At 39.6% G+C, this 21,244-nt stretch overlaps 1 protein-coding gene across 2 annotated transcripts in view; it reads right to left on the bottom strand.

Annotated features, from left to right (window-relative positions):
* Positions 1–18,064: 18,064 nt before the first annotated feature.
* The window catches only part of mib2 (MIB E3 ubiquitin protein ligase 2), a 53,768-nt gene continuing 50,588 nt past the window's right edge, over positions 18,065–21,244 (bottom strand). For both annotated transcript variants that reach the window (XM_042491325.1, XM_042491324.1), the window contains one exon: positions 18,065–20,810. In XM_042491325.1, coding sequence (XP_042347259.1) covers positions 20,569–20,810 — 242 coding nt within the window. In that variant the 3' untranslated portion in view covers positions 18,065–20,568. The remainder of the gene's footprint in view (positions 20,811–21,244) is intronic.

Here is a 21,244-nt window from a genome sequence, read left to right as displayed (position 1 = left end):
CCAACAGAAGGTGAGTGCTCATTGCACGAGCCTCCTCAAATCATTCAGAACGGGAAGCATCATTCTCTGAAGCTGTACAGCTGATAATCACTCGGGTAAATAGTACATTTGTGAATTTAGTCATTAAATTATAAGTAATAGAGTTATATAATTAGGAAACAATGGGACCAGAAATCTGTTCCTTCTGGCCAGCTGCCAGCCACGTTCCAGTTGGACACAGAAGGTGGCTTTTGGCGTCACGCTTGTATGCCGAAAGCAGAGCCGTGCTATTAGATGAGTTCAGAGTGAAAACGGGCTGATCACGCGCACATGAGGCGTTCTCTGGTGACGCCGACCATTCGCGTATCAGGCTGGCGCAGCAGTGAGGCCATCGAGAGGCATATCATGCGGACGCCAAGAAGAAAGCGGCAGTATTTAACGAGTTTAAACAAGCTGGTTCTTCATAGCGAGCAGCAAAAGAAGCTTCAATTCAGCCAGCATCAGGGGAACCGGTACGCACCAACTCCCCACCAGATCAGCAAACTTATGCTGCTGCCGTTACACAGGAGGCACAGCTGCTTGCCGCCAGCCCGCTTTGACCTACAGCTGGGATTGCAAAGGCAGATTTTGATCTGGTACAGCCCCAGACTAAGGGTCCGTCTTCAAAGCTGCTGCCCTTATCATCCAGGAAAGCAGTTCACAGCATCAAGGAGTGAGGCAAATGGAGTGTGTAGTGTAGCTAACTAGCTAACTCTTGTCTTATTTGTGCTCTGATATTCCGAGAGAAAGAGCAGGACAAGGAGGGGCTGACTAAATGCACTGCACACAGCTGTACAATAAAATAGGATTAAATGAATCAATGTATAGGTAGGACTGGGTTACTGTATGAAGCATGTTTATTTCCATGGTGCAGGAGAGGTTGTATTTTCAAATTCAGCCACTTTTTTGTGATTCTGAAGATTCTGAAAACTTGAACGAGGTGGCCATCTTCAGAGCAAACTCCATAATGGGACATGAAATAGAACATGAATGAGAAGTTTGGACTGGATTGATATGGGATTCCTTAAGGGTTATATGACGAATTGAATATTTTTCAAAATAAAAGTGAATCTGTGATCTTGGCACATTTGTATTCTTGTCAGCATTAAATATCCTCTCAAACACCATTTAAATCATATAGGGAGTAAATATCAGTGTAACCCTCAGTGTGATAAATATTTGACCTCATTCTAATACAGTTATTACCATTTCTGTTAATTCCTAACGTAATGTCACTACTTTCAATGCACAGCTACGTCTCTTCTGTAAATGTACAGTACATTCACTGTGTATATAGCGTTGACTGATCTCTCCCACAGAGTGTATCATGGGGGTCTGGCTGCAGGATAACAGCAGGTCCTGCTAATGATGCAAGATGTGTTTGTGATGTGGAGGCTCCCTGGGGAGGAAGGGTTCAGGTGAAGGTACAGCAAGGAGGTGGCCCACTGGGACCAGTTACCAAGGTGGAGGCACAGCCCTCCTCCACCTCCTCTGTGTGTGTCAGGGTGAGACAGCCGAGACAAAAACTAAATCAAAGACCATAGCAGAAGTGTCTTAAGAAAACCTGAAGTCACACAAATATAATCTAGTTAAACATGAGAGTAGTGTTTTAAAACTCAATGCATCATTGTCAAATAAAAAGCAATACCTGAGTGTAATTTCCATATGACTGCATTTTCCAGACCTCTACCCAGCTCTTCCTGCATCATTTGTTTAATGGAAATCAACAAGCATGTCAGAACAAATTTTCCAGCAACCTTTTACTGTAAAACAACATCCCTTTTTTTGTAAAGCAATCCACTCCCCAAAAAGAGCATACAAAAAAGGCCAAGTAAGAAAAAACTCTTCTTTAGTGAGTTTGCTACACAGAGAAACTCCCATTACAACCTCCATGTTCTGCAATAGTAGTTAGCAGTTGAGGACCTAAAGTGATATCAGATTTGTTTTGCTGCATTTAAATGCCATTCACAAGCATTTAAACCTCTGGAACCTGAGAAAACTGGTTGGGTTTCTTTTGAAAACAGGAAAAAGGCTATACGCAACTTGACAAGAAATGTCCAGAAAATGCAATAAAAAAATTGTAAAAGGTGACAAGGAAAGTTAGCTGTGGGCCATTTGTTTGTTTTGTTTTTTGGGTTTTTTTTTACTTTTACTTTTGTTGCTTTTTTTGTTGCCTTTTTTTCTTAAATTTCATGCAACTTTTTGCTAATCCTGCTAACAGCACGTTACACACTGCATATCAGTAGTTGATTTTTGTCTATTACTGATTATATGCCACAATAATTATTTCCTTTTTGTAATTCTGGTTCAGGGAAAACACTCGCGTGTGTTGGAACACACTGTACATTCATCACACTCTACCCAAAACTACTGTTTGCTGTTCTAAGTGTTTTATGTTTCTGCAGGTCCTCAGCATATAAAGCCTTCATGAAAGCTTTGTTTCTCATCACTGTCTCTTGCCAGTAAATTTCTGCAGAGCAATGTAAAAAGGTTGCAATTAAAAGAGATTTATAGCTCAGAGAAATTTATTGTCCTCGGTAATGCTGTCCACAGCCAAAATATACATCTGACATAAGCAGTGAGGTGTGCAGGAAGATACCAAGGTCTCCAACCTGCCCATTGATTCAACACAGATAATCAGAAAAGAGATTCTAAAAAGCAGGAAGTGTTAAGATTCTTAATTATTAAGGTTATTACGGTAAACCTGAAAGTTACTCTGAAATGAAAGTGTCACTGGCTGCTTATTGACTGGCTTATGTAACGCTTCAGGTGAACGTGCTGCGTGTCTTATCTATGGAGATAAAGTTAATGACTTCGGTCACATCTGTAGCCTTTGTTCCTCATGCGAACATGTCCAGGTTCCTCAACTGTAAATGGTGAAAAAGGTTGTTGGGTTGATATTTTACAGGAATCTCAATTTGCCGCTACACTGATTACACTCTGTTGTGAAATTATGTCACCGGAATTCTGATGAGCACCAGATCTGAGTTTGAAGATTTAGTATGCACTTCTGGAGAAGATGGTTGTTTGCTGAGTCTCATGCCCAGGTCGTCAAATGTCAACAACCTTGGGTCGATGGTCGGACCGAACCACCATCCCATATTGTTGCCATTTGACAGAGGTGGGACCAAGTCATGGTTTGGAGTCCGCCATTCTTGCTTTGAAATCGGATTTACTTGATTCAGAAAATGAACTGATCGATTTGTGGAATAATTTTGCTAGGGGGAAGGTATAAGGCATTTTCAGGTCAAAAGGCTCAAATTTAAGTGAAGTCATCAGTCACTGGTCATCAAATCCAAGTAGAGTTGTATGTCTTTTTTTGATTTTCTTAAATCAAGTCTAAAGCCATCCAAGTCATGTGACTCGAGTCAATGCCCCTAGTATTTGACAACCTGGGAATGAGTCTCAACAATCGACTTTTTCTAGAATTACATACTGCACCTTTAATGTGCACCAAATGGATAAAAGCTTGCTTTCGTCATAAACTACAGATAAAACAGATAATTGAGGGGAGGTGGAAGTAAGGCTGAAGCTAAATCCTGTTAAAACAAAAAGCAACCCAGTCTGAAAAATCCCCACATCAGCAATGACCCAGACTCTTACTGGAATCTGCTTTGAAATCATACGGGTCAGTATGCAAGTAAATGACTGATACGCATATCCTCTTGATTCATACAACAGAATGAAATCTGCCAAAGTCCACCGGCCTAAACATTATCTGAGTCTCTGTGCTGCACAGAACTGTCACTGTAAGAAAGCTACACATTAACACATTCAGCACAGCGGCTGTCTCAAAGCTCAGCCACAGTTTTACAACCCTCCAAACACACCCTTTGGATTTGGGCGCCGCTCTGTCAACATTGTAGTCTCCAGACATTAGGTTCATCTGGTCCTTCCAGCCAATCATAGAGAAGCAGCTAAGAGCGACACGGTCCCGAGAGAGCCTATGGGAGAACAGGAGCCATGGAGACCAGCTGTTGACGGGTAAGTGATGGGTAACGAAGTGTTGAAGGTGCAGGTAGAGGTGACATTTTGGCAGAGTGTACACTGAAGATGTACATGTTGAAAAGGTTTTAAGTCAACATCACAGAAGACTGCAGCCACAAGAGCACAAGACACATCTAGTGCTGCATACAAACAGCTTAAATTTAGCAAATGCACTCACGCAATCTATCTTTATCTCTTCATAATACCTCCAACTCCACTTCATACCACCTCCTTGAAGATAAAATATGAGCAGAGTTTGCCAGCAAAGCCACTGCCTTTGCATTTCTCACGAGTCAAACACCCCAGCTCTATTTCCAGCCTGCTTTCCATCAGGTTAAAGGGTAAAGACACAATAGATGCGGGAACACCTTCAGCTTTAACCCCTGACCTACCTCTTGATGAACATGACCTGCGCCCTGGAAGATAACCCAATCTCTCCATCTCTTCAAGACAAAGCAGACTGCAAGAGAATCTGCAACTTATACTCTCCCGCTCAGGGACAGACTGTATTTAAACGTGAACTCGGGGAAAAAACCAAAGGCAAAGATGTTGGCAGCTGTGATGTGTGTTGAGAGGAATTCACCGTTGTTATCACTCACTGAGTTATGCAAGAACAGGCCGGTGGAAACCTTTGCCTGGTACAGTGTTGGGCCTCAGCCTCCTCATGCACAGGATAAACACACATACACACACACGCGCACACACGCGCACACACGCACGCACGCACGCACACACACACACACACACACACACACACACACACACACACACACACACACACACACACACACACACACACACACACACACACACACACACACACACACACAGCCAATCCTGCCCTGAGGTTTTTCTAATTACCCTCAGTGAATGGGAGGCAGTTGGACACACAGAGAGCCAGCCGCATGGGTTATCACACACACCACCTAGACTCCCCGGTCTTCTTTCGAATATACTATTTTTAGCTTTCATCTATGTTTTTTTTCCCTCAGAGGGCATGAGGTGTATGGGAGGCAAAGAGAGGTGAAGATTTGTTTCAGAGTATCTTTGTAGCTTGAGCCAAAACAAAAACTTTCTTTAAATCATTCACTGCCAGTTGCTTCATCTTCACCGAGGAATTCAGTAGATTCAGCTGAAGAAACAGTGCTTTAACTAAAAGAAAAAAAACTGTACCGATTACAAAGTCTCACTGCCAGAGCCAGATGAACCGGTCACGAGGCCCATGACAAAAATTTGTTCACATTCCCCTTCCGGCAGCACAGAAACTATGTGCAATCAGCACAGTTTTAAGATGGAAATCCAACATGAGTGTCACCAGTTCAGTATCTGACTAATATATTTCTCCCCTTCTATCCATGAGATATGACTTAAATAATGGCCTGAAAATTTTTTTTGCGGAACACTGATGTCACAGTTAAATTGACCTTTGACCCTTTGGATATAAAATGTAGATCATCATTTTTATCCCCATTCAAGTTATCAGAGGGCTAAACTGGACGTTAGCTGCTCATCAGCTGTAATTCTATAATGCACAGGCTCTATGGGCCCCACGATGCAGAGGACACAGATCATTTCATACTGCAGACATCAAGCTGTTTTTGGCTTCAACTGAGCAACTTTCATAGCAATGCATGTTCCAGCTTCCAGCGCTGTATTCAGTTCTCATGATACATCCATGACCCATCACCACTGTGCAGTCGGTCACATGCCCACATGTAGCCACTCACTCTGACTTACAGAAACTGAAAACAAGATGTCTAATATATACTAAAAAGCAGAGCAAACCATTCTTTATGCTTGCCATTGTGTTTTTCCTGTGTATAATATATAAAAGATCATAATTTTCTGATGAATTTTCTGAGGAAAAAAAAGGGAAATATGTCAAGGAAATAATCTTTTTACATCACGAGAAAGCAGACACCTTGACTGTCTGTTTATTAGCTGTTTTTTGTATTGGAGTGGATATTACGGTTAGTTAAAGTTTATATCTACAGAGCGCCAAATCCACCAGCTTTAACACCAGTAGCTAAGAGGCATTTTGTAGTATTGCTTATTTCTAACACAACCATACTTTGTTCTTGATGAAAACTTCTTTTTTTTTCTTTTTCTTTCTCTCTTTGGAAACATTCTAAGGCAGCAAATTAACCCACGGACTCCAGAGGTTGAATGTGGTAACACACCGCAGCCTCGGGCCACAGAGCTGAACGCAGTGACAGTAAGGTGAGGAAGAGCGGTATCAGATGAACACATGAAAGCAGGAGGTCGCTGGATTTAGGGCCTTTTGTCTTTGGGCGTTCAAAGGAGACAGCTGTCGACTGCACAGGGCCCGGCTCTATTCATGTGGGGGGAACCGCAGACAGAGACCACGCCAACATACACACACACACTTCAAAGGAAGATGTGTGTGCAAATGTGTGTGTGCACGTAATGTCTCCCAACAGGTCAGAACTGTTATCGTCATAAAACATTATTCAAGTAATCAGACCTATTCACATAATGTCATCCATGTATTATTTATATGGAAGGTGTGTAACACACACAGCACTCAACAGTGTTCCCTGTGTTGCTAGGCGTTTCTTCCGGTCCTGAGACAGGCTCCACACTTTAAAGGGACAGTCTAACTTTTAGGGAAATACCCATGTTTGTTGTCCTGCCCTGCGTCAGAAGATATCACTTTCATCTCTGTGTGTCCAGTGCACAGAACATGTTAGTCTAACTTAACACAAACACTGGAAGTAACTTCCTCAGTGGCAGGCTATATCATGTTCATTTATCATATATAAACATGTAAAAATGATGATGAAGGTTTTAAAAGCTGTTGTACAGGTGGAACTATAGTCTATCTCAACATACAACCAATTTCTCATCCAGCAAAAGCAACAGCAACCCCCCCACCCCCACCCCCACCACCTCCCTCGAAACCTCTATCAACACAAATTTAGGAAAGATATTATAGTTCAAAAATCTGTCACACTCTCCAGACCAAACCAACACCTCATCATATTAATTGCTCAGATACCCACTGAGAATGAAACAGTTACCATTCCACCATAATCCTAAATCACTCATACATAGTTAAACACTAATTCATGTGGGCACTAGGTAACAGCGTATGACACTTATGCTCTAATTAATTGCTAATTTATAATGATTCAACTGTAGTAAGAGTCTCTGCCCAGAATAAGATGTTGTTTTTCACCGGCACCATGGATTTTGGAGTCAGAAAGCTCCATATTAATTACCTAAGTATAAATCCACACTGTGAGGTTGTGAGGACATGTTTTCCCCATTCACAACAACTGTTGCCAACAGGCAGTGAATTCTTTATTGATAATTCTTGATATAATTCGGCTTAATATGGTCATGGCGTGTCACTTCTGGCTCAAAAAATACAAGATGGTGACAGCCAAAATGCCAAGCTTCAAAAAGGGTGGCTTCAATAAAATATAAAATATTTTTTTTAAAAAAAGGCTTCAAAAAAAGGCTTCAATAATGTGGACAACATAGGCTGCACACTTTTGGACCTTTGACCTGCTAGCCACCCAAATTTGTTGACAGCTACTTTGCCAGAGTTTTCCAGTTGGGGTAAGGCTCCTAAATACCTTACTACTTATAAAACCATATGGTCTAATGTTTGCACTTTTATTTCTTCGTGTGTTCAACAATATATAGCCTGTTACCACTGGACTGCAGCTTTGGAGCTGGGATAGCATGTATTATTGCTCCTAGAAGTCACTAAGCTTCACCTTTTTTTGTTGGCAAAAAAAACTCATGTTCCCTTTACAGTAATGTCCGTGACAAAAAAGACTTATGTTTTTGGACGGACATGAAGTCAAACTAACATTCAGTAAGAACTTGCTGCACTGTTTGGCTGATGCATGATTTCAAGGAAGTAGAACAGATAAACTAGTTAACCATTTTAATCATTACACAAGTACTAATTGTAATATCACAGCAGGCGGATGTCTTAAAATGATGCTAAGACAATCCAAACATTACTGTTTTAATGCTAATAGGTGTTCAGATCCCCCAACATGACTATTTCATATTTAGGACAATAATTTGGTGAGTAATGGTTGAAAAATGACCATGCATGGAATAATAAGTCCAGGTATTCAGTAGAAGCAAAGTTTCACCATGCAGGTGAAGAGAAAATCCCTGTCTGATATTGAAAGTCAGTCTCTCTTTGCCTGAAGCAAGCTTTTTTTTGCTCTTTGAGCTGAATCGTGAGTGCAGCATGTCTTCAGTTGATATTTGCATAAGAGGCAAATCAGTCAGCCTCTGAATGAGAGAGATTGTGTTTTCACCAGAGCTGCAGCTACTGAGTATAACATATGAGCCACATGTTTTATAGAAGCAATACAGCGTTTGTTATTGTAATTCTATACAAACAGTCATTCTTTTCCCATCATTCACCTCTATATCACAGCCAAAATATTACAGATAAGACCCACTGCCATCTTGTGCTGGTGGTGTCATTTGAGTGCAATTATGATAGCGGCACTGAGTTCCCGTCTGACTAATTGCAAGCACACCGATCAGCACACACAGATGTAAATCATGTCCTCAAATCCTCTTTTTACAGCATCAAATAACTAATTAAAACCATACTTATCAGAAAAACGAACACACGTGTTGAGATGATCTAAAATGACAGAAACTATCTTTGGGGGAAAAAAGTATTTGACATGTACTTTAGTTCTGGCTTCACTTTTAGGGAGTTGTTTTGTTATCCAACTTTATATAAAGTCTGTGACCGCCACCTTGATTTATCAAACTCTAAAAGTAAAAAAAAAAAAAAAAAAAAGAGTAGTGGTTACACTACAGAAATACAGTATATTAGTGCAGATTGGCTACAGTATTGCACTGTAAACCTCACATTCTACTGTAGCATGCTGTAATACATTTAGTACTAATATGCTCTTGAATTAAATTATGGTAGTTACACCATAAAGTTACAGTCGGATGCTGAAAATTACAGTAATTATTCTCTTCATGGAACAGTAATGAGAGAGTATCATTATTTCACTGCTGAAATTCAGTTTAGAAACTGAATCCACTCCTCTAAACCTCCAAAGGCATCACTCGTATTTTCCTATGCAAATAATTTTGCATTCACTGAGAGGATGCAGGAGCTGCTGCAGGAGACAAGGCTGCTCTGTCATGCTCAGGTCACTTCCTGACCTCCTTTGTTCAAATCAAACAAAGATGCAAAACTGGCCTCGGCAGCAGACATAGCAAAGAAACACCTTTTGTTTGCTACAGTTTGCACATGGAAACAGACAGAGATGACCAGCAGTGCCTCTGAACTAAAATAGTATGGAAAATGTATTTTAAAAAGCAACAGCATCATCATTTCTTAAAATGTGTTTCAAGGATAATAATTTCAAGGATTTGGACATAAAATGATGGACATATTGATGAGGCATTGATGATATTATTTATGGTTTCTTCACAGATTGGATTGAATCCCAAAAGAATACTGCACAGAGATTAGAAAAGACACACACATCCTGTAGTGGGTGCTGGATCCAAGATAAACTTAAATGTGAAAAAATAGAGGCCAGCACACCAGGGAGCTCCCCTTAAAGGATTTTATTCTGTGAAAATAAGTGACGTTTCAAGCTAAAAAAACGCATGAGTCTGAGAAGGAGCATCTTTTAGCTCAAAACATCACCCTTTTTCGCAGAATAAAATCCTTTAAGGGGAGCTCCCTGGTGTACGGACCTCTATTTTTTCCCAAAAGAATACTACCATTTAAATTTGGTAATCTCAAAAGAAAGTGCAGCACATGTCACCTGGGTGTCATCAGGCCTCAATTAAACTGCTTCCCATACCCATCTGCTGCGGTGAGTCCCCCTACATATGGGCTGTATTCTCCTATAGGAAATGTAATGACCACCTTCTTAACAAATCTACAATGAGAGAGGCACTCTGGGCCAAGGCGACAGCAGGTTGACCACAATGAAATAGGGTGGAGAAGGGGGGCTCACAAGTTGTGGTATGGGTGAGCTATTGAAGTGTTAAGCAGGAGCACAAAGGTGGGATTGGTCCGGAGGGAGTTAAATAAAAGCTTTGCATCAAACACGGCTGTTCAGGTGACTTATAGCCACATTACAGACATTTAAGTGCAAGAAAATTGTGGAATCGTATCATAATGAATGATGGAATACACAGCAAGTAACTGGCTCGTGGCAGTCTTTTTCATAACTGCATTGTGAGCAAAAACACCTCAGACCAAAATTAGACTGTGTTCACCTACCCAGAGAGTTGAGCCGAGCTTGGCTGATATTGCATCAGTGGGAATCCCATCACAGCAACCAGGTGCCTGCAGCCAGCCTGGGAGGATGGAGAGAACAGGGAGACAGAGAAAAACAAGGTGAAAATCACACCTCCTTTGAACAGATGCAACATGGACACAAGAGCCCATATTATCCATAACTACTGCATTGCATATTGTTATAGCGTATTTGATAGGGATAATAATTAGGGATATACAAAGTAACACAAGCCACTCAAATCTGAGAGTCATCAATCATTAACCACCAATGACAAAGAACTGACTGAGTCTGTCAATGGTCAAACAAAGCAGGAAAACAGGGAATTTAACATCAACTCAAAGTCATAAATAGTACTCGCTGTTGGCAGCATACAGATTTCTTTGAAGCACATATTTGGACACGCACGCACCTTTTGTCTGCAGACTGGGCTGAAATCCTCAGATAATTATTGGATAAGATAAAGTTATTTTATGATTTCTGTTCTCAAGTTTAAGATGAAGGCGTGACTGTAGTTTGGGTGATTTAGTAGGTTGGCTATAAATTGTTGGGTTAGTTGTTCTACCCTGCAGACCAAGTGTCCCACAGCAGGATATTAAAACCCAACTTGGCAAAAAAAAAAGTTGCTTTATGTCTATTTATGTTTTTAATCTCTCAGCCAAAAACCACATTTAAGGCGGTTGTACATGACATTCTGGTCAGTATGTGTTAGTTATGTGTAGTGTTAAAGGGGCACTCCTGAAATGTAGCATTGCACTTTTTCTGAAGTGAAAATCATTAAGAGTTAAAAGGATGGTGAAAATTGACCCAAATGAAATCATCACTTGCTTTTTCTGACTCACCAGAGCCACAGAAGACATTATACAACTGTTTTCATGGGAAGGTGATGAGTATATTGATCGGTATGTGTTAACACGATGGATGATAAACATCACAAATCACAGAGACCGAGACATTTTCAATGCTGTTTTACAGGTCCAGCATGTCTTGGTGGTTTATACCTGTATGCAGTGCTATCCAGTTCATCAGATGATCAGATCACCTGAGATGCATGTTGCTGCCAGATCTAAACAGGGGGCTAGATGCCTCTAAATCCTACACACTAGACACACTAGAATGTTTGTAGGTGAGCCAATTATTGTATCTCTGACTTACAAGAATAAAGCATTTCCTCAATCACAACAAGTTTTAAAAATCTCAGTACTTGGCCTCAGTTGTCATGTTCCTGGAGAGCAGCAGGCAGCGCTGGACACAAATGCAGATGACAAAGGATGCAGCTGGACAAATTCAAAAGCTTGCAGACCCACAATCAGGCAGGTGAAATTCAAACCAAGAGTTAGGATAAACTGGCCATGTTTAAGTAGGAAGACACTAACTTGGGAAAGTGAAAACTGGTGAGGAGACTGCAGGAGGGACAGGTGACACTAATCAGGCTGGAACAGACGATCTAAACTGGCAGGAGAACCCATGGGCAGGAAGTGAAGTGATCTGAAATGAGAGGAGATGTGAGTTACAAAATAAAACAGGAAACAGAAAGCATGAGTGAAGAAGAGACGTAACAACATGGCCTCAGGAAGAGATCAAGGCAGATGATGACATCATTAAGAACTGTTTGTGTTAAGAAACCTATCTTCCGTCTGGATATTTTGTCCATCTTGAGCTGTGCAGAAAACTAAATTTATACATGCATTTTTCTTTCTTTTTCTTTATTTTAGGACCAAGTTTTTATAGTTTTTTTCCTTTTTTTTCTATTCAATTTGGAGGTAACAATTCATATGAAAGTGCCATAACATAAATTAGATTTACATAGCTTATCCATTCAGTTATGCAGTCACATAAAACATTATTTTGGAATCCATTCATAAACTGACTTTAATTAAATCATGTACATCAAGAAAATGATACACATACCTTATATATTCAGGATAAAACCCACACTAAAAACAATTATGTACTATGTACAATTCAACACATATAAACACAATGCAATCACAACTAACTGAACTAGAGAGAAAATAAATGAGAAAGTATATACACACATCAGGTGAGAATGGTAACAATCTACTGATGCACACAATACTTTCACAATTCATCCTGAAGCTGTTGTTTGTGTGGTTTTAGGTGCAGGATTCTTCTTCATCTCCACCTTCCCTTTGTTGTATTTATTGTCAGATTTTTATCTGGCTGCCCTGACTTAATAAAATCATGCCCAAAAAAAAAGATTAGCTTCCATCTTTCACAGTCAACATCTGCTGTTTTCTCTCAGATGAGATGCTGTAAGATGAAACTCGTGGACCCCGCGGGGAACACTCAGGCACTGTGTTCACCAAACAATAGCAACAGCAACACAGCACCCACTCGTGACACAATCCTCATCAGCAGATTTTCAGCAATTGTTTAACCGCTTGTGATTTTTCATTCTTGTGCGGGGCGAAGAGCAACCGATGCAGCGCAACTTGTTGATGGAACAACAGGTGTTTAGTGACAGTGTAAACAAAGGCACCTCATCTTGAATTGCTGGTTTATTCCTGCTGCAGGGGAAACAATTCACTAAATCCACATTTACGGAAAAGTCCCGGCATCTTGTGGTATTTTCCCCCAAAACATCTAAACCTGATAACGGTGTAAAGTTCAGAGGACAAAGAGGAGCAAAGATATTATTTTGTCAGTGTGATGGATAATCAGCTTACAGGAACACACTGGCCCTGTTTTTTTTTCTTTCTTTTTTTTTTTTAAATATTATAAAATATCATCATAATACCAAAGGTTTTATTATATTTCACAAGATTTATTTATTTATTTATTTTTCACATTTCCTGTGAGTGTAACAAACACTTGATTCTCCTGTGTTTCATAGATCTGAAAGCGGCCTTGTGGCATTATGTTAAAGTATATGTATAATTATAAAATATTGAGTATAAATGCTATAAGTGATGAAATCATTTCTGAATAATTTATTAAACATCAGCTCTGATTACCAAAATGTGCAAATTAGGCAAAATCTTCATCTGTGTCTAAAAGATCCAGTGTGTAGGTTTTAATGGCATCTAGCAGTGAGGTTGTAGAACTACAAGTTGAAAAACTGAAGGGAAAATGCAGATTTCAAGGAAAGAAAAACAAGAACACACTGATATTTATTTCAGGTAATTTTAAATTCATGAAAACATAGTTATTGATATTCATCGGCCTTCAATTTTTGCCAACAAATGCCCCTAAATCCTTCGCACTGGACTGTACGTTTGGCAGGGTGAAACAAATCACCACAAATTGCAGCAGTGAAAAATAAAAATGTCTTTCCTTCTCCTATTTTGTGGCACCAAACATTGCCTTTATTCTTAAAGAATCAATGAATAAGTGAGTTGTGTAGGAGATCAAGTTACTGAAATCATGCAAACATTTTAATGAACCCAGAACCTGAGATAAAATATTCAAAACTTTCAGATTACCTGCCAAAGCTTTCTCTAACTGGTGAAGAATACTTTATTGCAGACATATTTTTCCAAGGTAAAAAAAAATGAGTAAATCATGCAAAGTCATTGTACTTTAAACCTGGTTTTCCACTGTAAGCAAGAAAAAGTATGAACATATTAAATGTCAGTACCAACAAACTCTGAGACAGCGTGGGACGAGTCAGCCCGTGGATCCTGCTTCAAATTACCTCATGGCTGAATCTTCATCTTTCTGCATGCCGCTCTCTCCCTCTATTCAGTATCATTTTTCTTACAAAGATCAATTAAAGGGAGTTCTGTGGTGTTTTCTTGTAACAAAAAAAAGTTTTGTTTAAATTCAGTGTTTCTTACTGAAACACACTGTGTGTATCCTTGAGGTCTGATGAACATTTGAAATGCATTTCCTTTCACTGTAAAATATTTGTAAAGTCAATTTTCAGACATAATTTAGCACTCATCCAGGTTTAATAGCTTATATAAACCTTTTTTCCCTACCTTTGCTGACACATTGCAGCATAATGTTGCTGTATTACTGCCACCTGTTGATCAGTGGACAAGTGTGAAGCAACTAGGTTGTAGGATCACATCACTCATTGAAAAACAGCTCCATAGCACTACTAGAGGTCAGAAACTCCACAGGGAGCCTTTCAGGCTGACGACATTCTGTATTTTTCTTTACATGTTGAGAGCACTTATATGGTTAAAATATTCAAGCACGGAAGAGAGCAGTTAAAAATATTGACTTTCTCCAAAGTGCTCAAACATAGTGGTGATTTTCATAGGGTTAACTGAAACAATTTGAAAAAAATGTTGTCATGAAGTAGATAGTTGGTGAGGTGAACCTGAGTCAGCCCTAGACTCATTTTATCACTAACTTCCTCATATTGTTTTTTCATTCATGTTGGAGTTTTTTCTCAGAGAGAAAATAGGAGCAAAAACAGAGCACTAGCTGGACAATAACTCACCCAGAGAAGCTTTGAATATGACTAATCTTTGATGTCCAACATCCTGTAACATTAGAGAAGTCATCTCTTCCTTGTTCAGTCAGGAAACAGTGGATTTCTGTGAAATGATGGGAACAAAAGTTCTATGTTAACATGAGCTATAAGTCACAGTATAGACACGTTTAATCATTCTCAAAATAATGAGGTTGTGGGCTATCTCAATGAAAGAACCTACTCAGAATAGGCTCACGACTTGGTGCCGGATCTCATTATTTGGACATTTTAAGTTGATGTTTTGGGAAAGTTTCACATTATTTTGTAATAGGCTGACTAACCCAAGATATAACTCGACTATCTTTAAGATATTAGCCCTTTTTTTACACAGAAATCACACTATATAGGGCCACTACAAACCCATAACATGTCATCAAAACACTGCACCTTGTCCTCCTGTTAATACAGACACCATTTCGCCGCTGTTTTTACCTCCCGTGGCGGCTTAACTCTGTCCCCCTATTTTGCGATGGTAGGCCTTTTGTTATAAATGGAGTGGTGCAACATTTCTGCCATGAAAAGGCAAGGTTAAAGGGGCTACTAACTTCTGGTAAACTGTCTCATTATTTTTGAAATAGGCTACTAAGTCATTATTTTGAGAAACTTATTTAGCATTTTTTAAATATTCATTATTTTAAGACACAAAGTCTTCAAAGGAAATTGTTTCATTACTTTTCTGTAGGAAACCTGAGAAAGGGGAACTGATGTTCTCCTCTCTTTACCTGCTGAAAAAGACTTCCAGCTCCACATGCAGTCTACTAAAGAAAATAGAGTAGACATACATTTTAAAATGTGCACGTGTGTGTGTCTTCAGACAAAATGTGCTTTATTTTTTGGTTGATTTGCTTATATTCAACAGGAAACATGCCTTACTTTGATTTTACAGGTTCCACTAGATGGTGCTCTCATCTCATCCTGTCAACACAAGCTCTACTACTCTGACACACAAGAGGTTGACAAAATAATTGGATGTCTTGTTTGTTTTAGGTTGTGTCAGAGAGGAGCTGATTCGTCTGTCTATGATGGTGTTGGAATTAGAATGATTGGAAATAAACGGATCTAAAGTCAGTGCACAAATTTCATCGTAAGGACCTAAATAAGAACAGCAAACGTATACAAAGGAGTTACAGAAAAAAAAACTTTTGACAGAAATGTTTTATAATGAGTATAATTTTTTTATGATTTAGGGCTATTATTTGACTACAGATTACATTAGCATATTACATTTTACACTGACAATAAGTACTTGATACTTAATGGAGTGGAGGTGGAGCTGAGATAGGTGGGTGGGGGACTTTGGATAATAGCATGTGGGTGTATGCGGGTGGAGAGGAGGGGTGGTTGTGGTCTAGGTAAGCAATAAATATAATAATATTAATAATAATTACAGTGAGAGCACAAATAGATAATATCAAAATAGCAAAAAATCCACCCCCCACCCCAAAAAAAGTTTTTACGTACAGAAGCAAAAAAATATTATACAACATAAAAATAAATGTGTTTTTAAATAGCTTTTCCTTATTCAATTATTGGGGCCTACATCACAATTGTAGGTTTAGGATTTATGTACAATTTGGGTAAATTCATAGACCACAGTCTATAGGTAAATCTTTTTATTTTAATTCTATCAAAAACCAAGAATATTTTTACATAATAATGCTAGTCTCTAACATAATAATATTAGTCTTTGTTAGTCTCCATTGATTTAAATAATATAAGTTTATTTTAATGTTTTAGGGTTAATTAATAATAACTATTAAGTCCACCAAACTGTACTGACAAAATCTTGCATACTTTACTGCATGTTAGCACAGGCCACTTTCACTGAAAGCATACAGGCTTCTTTGTAGCTCTCTAAAAACAAAAACATTTGTTAGAGACTGTAGTAGTGTTGTGAGTACAGCCAGTGTTCAAAGCTGTCATCCTGTCTTCAGAGAGGACGTCACTGCTAAAGCGCTGAGTCATATGCCAAAGCCATCTGAGCCGTAAGACAATTAGAACTAAGAAGTGGCACACAGCAGCCTGGAAGTGGAGCCGCTGCACAGGCACCAGCCAGCTAAATGGGCTAAATGGGTTACAGCAGATACAACTTGAGAATGTGGATGTGAAGCAGGTCAAGAAATGTTATCATATTACACCTTTCCACTTCGACAAAATCTCAAAACATTTTCTTATATGCTCCTGCGATACAAATGTCATTAACTCAAAATGCATTGAATAAGAAATGTGTGGACAGTGTTAAATATGAAGGTCCTGTGTAATATGCAAACACACTTGGATAACTCAGTGATTTTTTTCTTTTTTTTATTTCACTAGACTTGTTTGTAGTGGGCAGTAGTATGTCCAGACTTTTTTTATTTTGTTTTGTTTTGTTTTTTACTGGGGTTGCCCAAGTGGGGTATAGACTTATGCAGGGGTGGCGTGAAGTTGGAGCCCCACTGCCGCAAAACACTTTCGCACAGCTTTAACTTACTATTTTTGTCTCCACTAACCATATCTAATTTACTTACTAACATTGTTAAAACAAGTTTAAAATATAGACTTACTAATCACAACACAACAGATTGACACCACACAACTGTAAAATTCGCATTGTTCCTGTCAAATTATTAAAATAAGTACAATGTGTATTCATGACAGTAGACAACGCTTCAAATATGGATGTTGTTGCATCAAATTCTAATACATAGATGCTTTACACACATCTTCAACCTGGCAGCACAGAAGATCTATGCAATCAGCACAGTTTCAAGGTGGGAGCCCAAGATTTGTGTCATCAAGTCACTATTCCATCAAATGTCTCCCCTTCTGCTCCTGAGCTATGGCATAGAAAACTGGCCAGAAATTTGTTTTTGCAGAACATCCCATGTCTTCACTTATTTTACTAATTTTATCCTATGAGACATTTTGTGAAAATTTGCATACAAATTCTTGATTTACTGCCAAAAACATGTTTTGTGAGGTCACAGTGGCCTTTGACCACCCAAAATCTAACCAGTCCATCCTTGTGTCCAGGTGGACATTTGTGCCAAATTTGAGGAAGTTCCCTCCAGAACTTCCTCAGAAATTGTGTTCACAAGACAGAGACAGATGCTAGGTCACGGTGACCTTGACCTTTGACAACCAAAACCTAATAAGTTAATTCCAAGTCCAAGTGGACAATTGTGCCAAATTTGAAGAAATTGCCTCACTGTGTTCTTAAGATATAACAAGAATGGGCAGACTGACGTACACATGTACAAATAGCCTAAAAAAACCAAAGCCTTCAGCCACAGCTATTACTGCTGAGGAGGCATAAAAAAAACTGAATAACAACAAAACATCTACATCCAAGTCCTTAGAAAACAGTTCCATATTTATTGCAAAATATTTTTGTACAGAATACAACTGAAAAAACATCAACAGAGGAGGAATGGACAGTAAGGCCAACATCAGAACTCCAAGAGCTGAACTATACAAACACCAATAGTAACATTTGCTGCTTTGATAGTGTTTTTATACAGAAATTGTTTTCCGCCCTCAGCGACCTCCTTAAGGGGGAGAAAAAGAAAGAACTCAAACATCTTCCCCGTTTTTCTAAAACATTATTGCCTTTGCCTGTAAACCCATCAACTAAGAACACCAACAGACAATCCTTAAAATGTCGAAATTTCCGTAAGAAACGTGTCCCTTGATAATGTCTCACAAAATATAAATATATATACTTGTAAAAAGCTCCAAACAATATGGGACTGATAATATTTCGAATGTGAGTGTTGCGTCACTTGTCATCGAGAACATGAGGAGGTTCAGAGCACTACAGCTAAAGTTAGGAGGCTAAGACCATTAGCTCGACTTCTAACACCAGTAACTGAGTGTGCTGAGATAACACTTCTTATTTTGAACAAAATGAAAATACTAACATTTGCTTTTAGTTTACGTCACACTGCTGATATAATTGAACCCTCACTTGAGCTTGGAGGGGGTTTAGCATAGTGCGTCTAGATAAATTCGGGCGTGCATGCCCATGCACATCCTCATGCGATTTGGCACAGATGTAAAAGTTCTTTCCTCAAAGTAAAACTCGGCGTAAACACCTCTCGGTCTCTCCAGCTCCTTCTCTTACATCTCTTTTTTTCTTTTTACACATAAAAAAGGCAGAGTGAGACAGGATACATTTTTCTTCCCCGACATTCAAATGTACATCTTTAACATTGGCTCTCCCAAAATTTGGGATCTATTGAAGACAAAAAAAAATCCTCCTGTCTCTGGAAATTTATTATAGAAAATAAAAATTAAATAACGATTAAAATAGATACGATTTTTTTTTCTCATATGCATAAGCCCTTCAAGAAAACACACCAAAACATTAGAAAGGATGAAGATGATGTACAATCCAGAACTCCAGAGGAGAAAGGAGAAATGACTCCAGTGGGAAGGTAGACGCGGAACTAGAGGTGCAACACAACAATGTCACGTTTTTGCCTGTCTGATTCTATATCTTACAATACGTCTGGTGGATAAATAACAGGACACGAGTATCTGCTGCTCGTTGGGGGGTCTCTGCATCGGTCAGACGGCAGACAGACTTGCTGTCTTCAGACACTAACACAATGCTTTAAAGCTGACTGGGGCTTCTGGGATGCTTTTGGGTTGTTTTTTTTCAGAATAAAATGTCAGTTTTGTTGCAGAAACTCTTCTGCAAACATTCATGTCACATGACAATTCAATCTTAAACATTAATAAAGTGAATTTTAGCAAATTTTGAGTCACATTGCACATTTACGCCTGGTTATTGTTTACCTGTTCTTTCAGTGACCCTCCACTAAAATGACCCCGTAGCTCTGTAATGGTGTGTGTGCGTGTGTGTGTGTGTGTATCTCGGGGAGCTCTTTAACCTGTTATGGATATCACAAGTGCTTTCAATGATTTGATACCCTGAGTAGAGGACATAGGCTTGGGGTGAAGTTCAGTAGAAACAAAAAACAGTTTTGCCAAGCAAACACCAACTGAAAAAAATAAGGACATTACTAAGTAATACCACCTTTCACACATAAATAAAAACCTGTACTGATCGGTACATTTAAAACCACAAATGTAACCAGAGAGAAATAAAACAACGACGACGACAAATCACCCATGACAACACAGTCATTTTCAGCTTTACAATATGCATATATTCATGCATATATAGTGTGTATTTCCCCTTGCATACAGGCGAGTGGTTGGGGACTATATAGAGAGCCATTAGTTATACCAACTCCCTCTGCAGAGACTAACACTGATTATTAAGAGATCGGTACAAATGAGAGCAAACATAATTCACAGGACAAGCCGAGGGGGCGATCAGGAGACGGGGACAGATTCTGCGCAGCCTTGTAAACAGAGGAGGCCAGAGAGCCAGAGAGGATGATGGGTAACAGACATCCACTTAAAGCAGCAGAGATGGGACAGATTACAGGAGGTGGAGGCTGGGTGTGAGTGAGGAAAAGAAGTGGGAACTATTTTTTTCTCCCTGGCATGTCTTTGCCTCATCTGGGCCCAGCGGAACATCAGTTCTGACGCCGAAAATTAAGCGATCGGCGTGTTTCCGCCTGCGCTGTTTGAGAGGGAGACTACGCAAAATGTAACAAAGTGTGGACTTTCAGCAACGTAACACAGCGTTTAATAGTAAAGCAACTGATGGGCTGAGCGAGTGTTTGATGAGGGGGGGGGGTTGAGCTGGAGGGTGCGACAGGCAGATGTAAGTCACTGGTTCTTCAAAAGATAACCGCTGCCCCCCTCCCACCCTCCTCTTGTCTCCAGCCCCCTCCCACTTCCTCTTTGGGTCGTTATAAGAGCTGAGAGGACAAAGAAAGCTCAGACGAATAGCTGGATGCGCTCGCGGATGGTCTGCCTGCAGATGGGGCAGGTCTTGAGCGCGGCGCTGCAGTCGATGCAGGAGGCGTGTCCGCACTGGAAGACTAGCTTGATGTGGTTGTCGATGCAGATGGGGCAGGTGATTCGCTCCTCCATCTGGCGGTAGCGAGACTGTAGCTGCTCCAGCAGGTTGTGCTGCTCCGAGTTCTCGGTGCCGGGGCTGCAGTCCACCTCCGTTTGGTCTGTGGAAGAGGAGGGAGGGGTCATCAGCACGGATGTTGTCAAAGCCTTAAAAAACTGAGTTTACAGACTTTTGGACAACACATGTAGCTTACTTTTTTATTATGTTTACAGAAGTTAAATTCATGAAAGCTCTGCCAGAGTATATAATAGTATGACTCAAAACGTCCGATGTCATGATCCTCATCATCATCACTTAATTTATATCAAACCTCTGAAAAATAATTGAGGGAGAACCCTCATTTTCAATTTGTGCTGGGGAACATCAACAAACAACTTAAAACAAGTAGCAATAAAAGAAACATTGCTTCATCAATTGTTTTTCAAACAAACACAACCTAAAACCAATGAAAGTTATGAATAGTATGAATACCAATTAATCCTTAAAAATTCTCTCAGCAGTATTAATAATATCAGCTTGAGGTTGACAGTTTTA

Source organism: Plectropomus leopardus, chromosome 8 (genome assembly GCF_008729295.1).
Source record: "Plectropomus leopardus isolate mb chromosome 8, YSFRI_Pleo_2.0, whole genome shotgun sequence".
Taxonomy (NCBI): domain Eukaryota; kingdom Metazoa; phylum Chordata; class Actinopteri; order Perciformes; family Serranidae; genus Plectropomus; species Plectropomus leopardus.
Note: the sequence above shows the minus strand (reverse complement) of the source record. Positions and strands in the feature narration are given on the sequence as shown.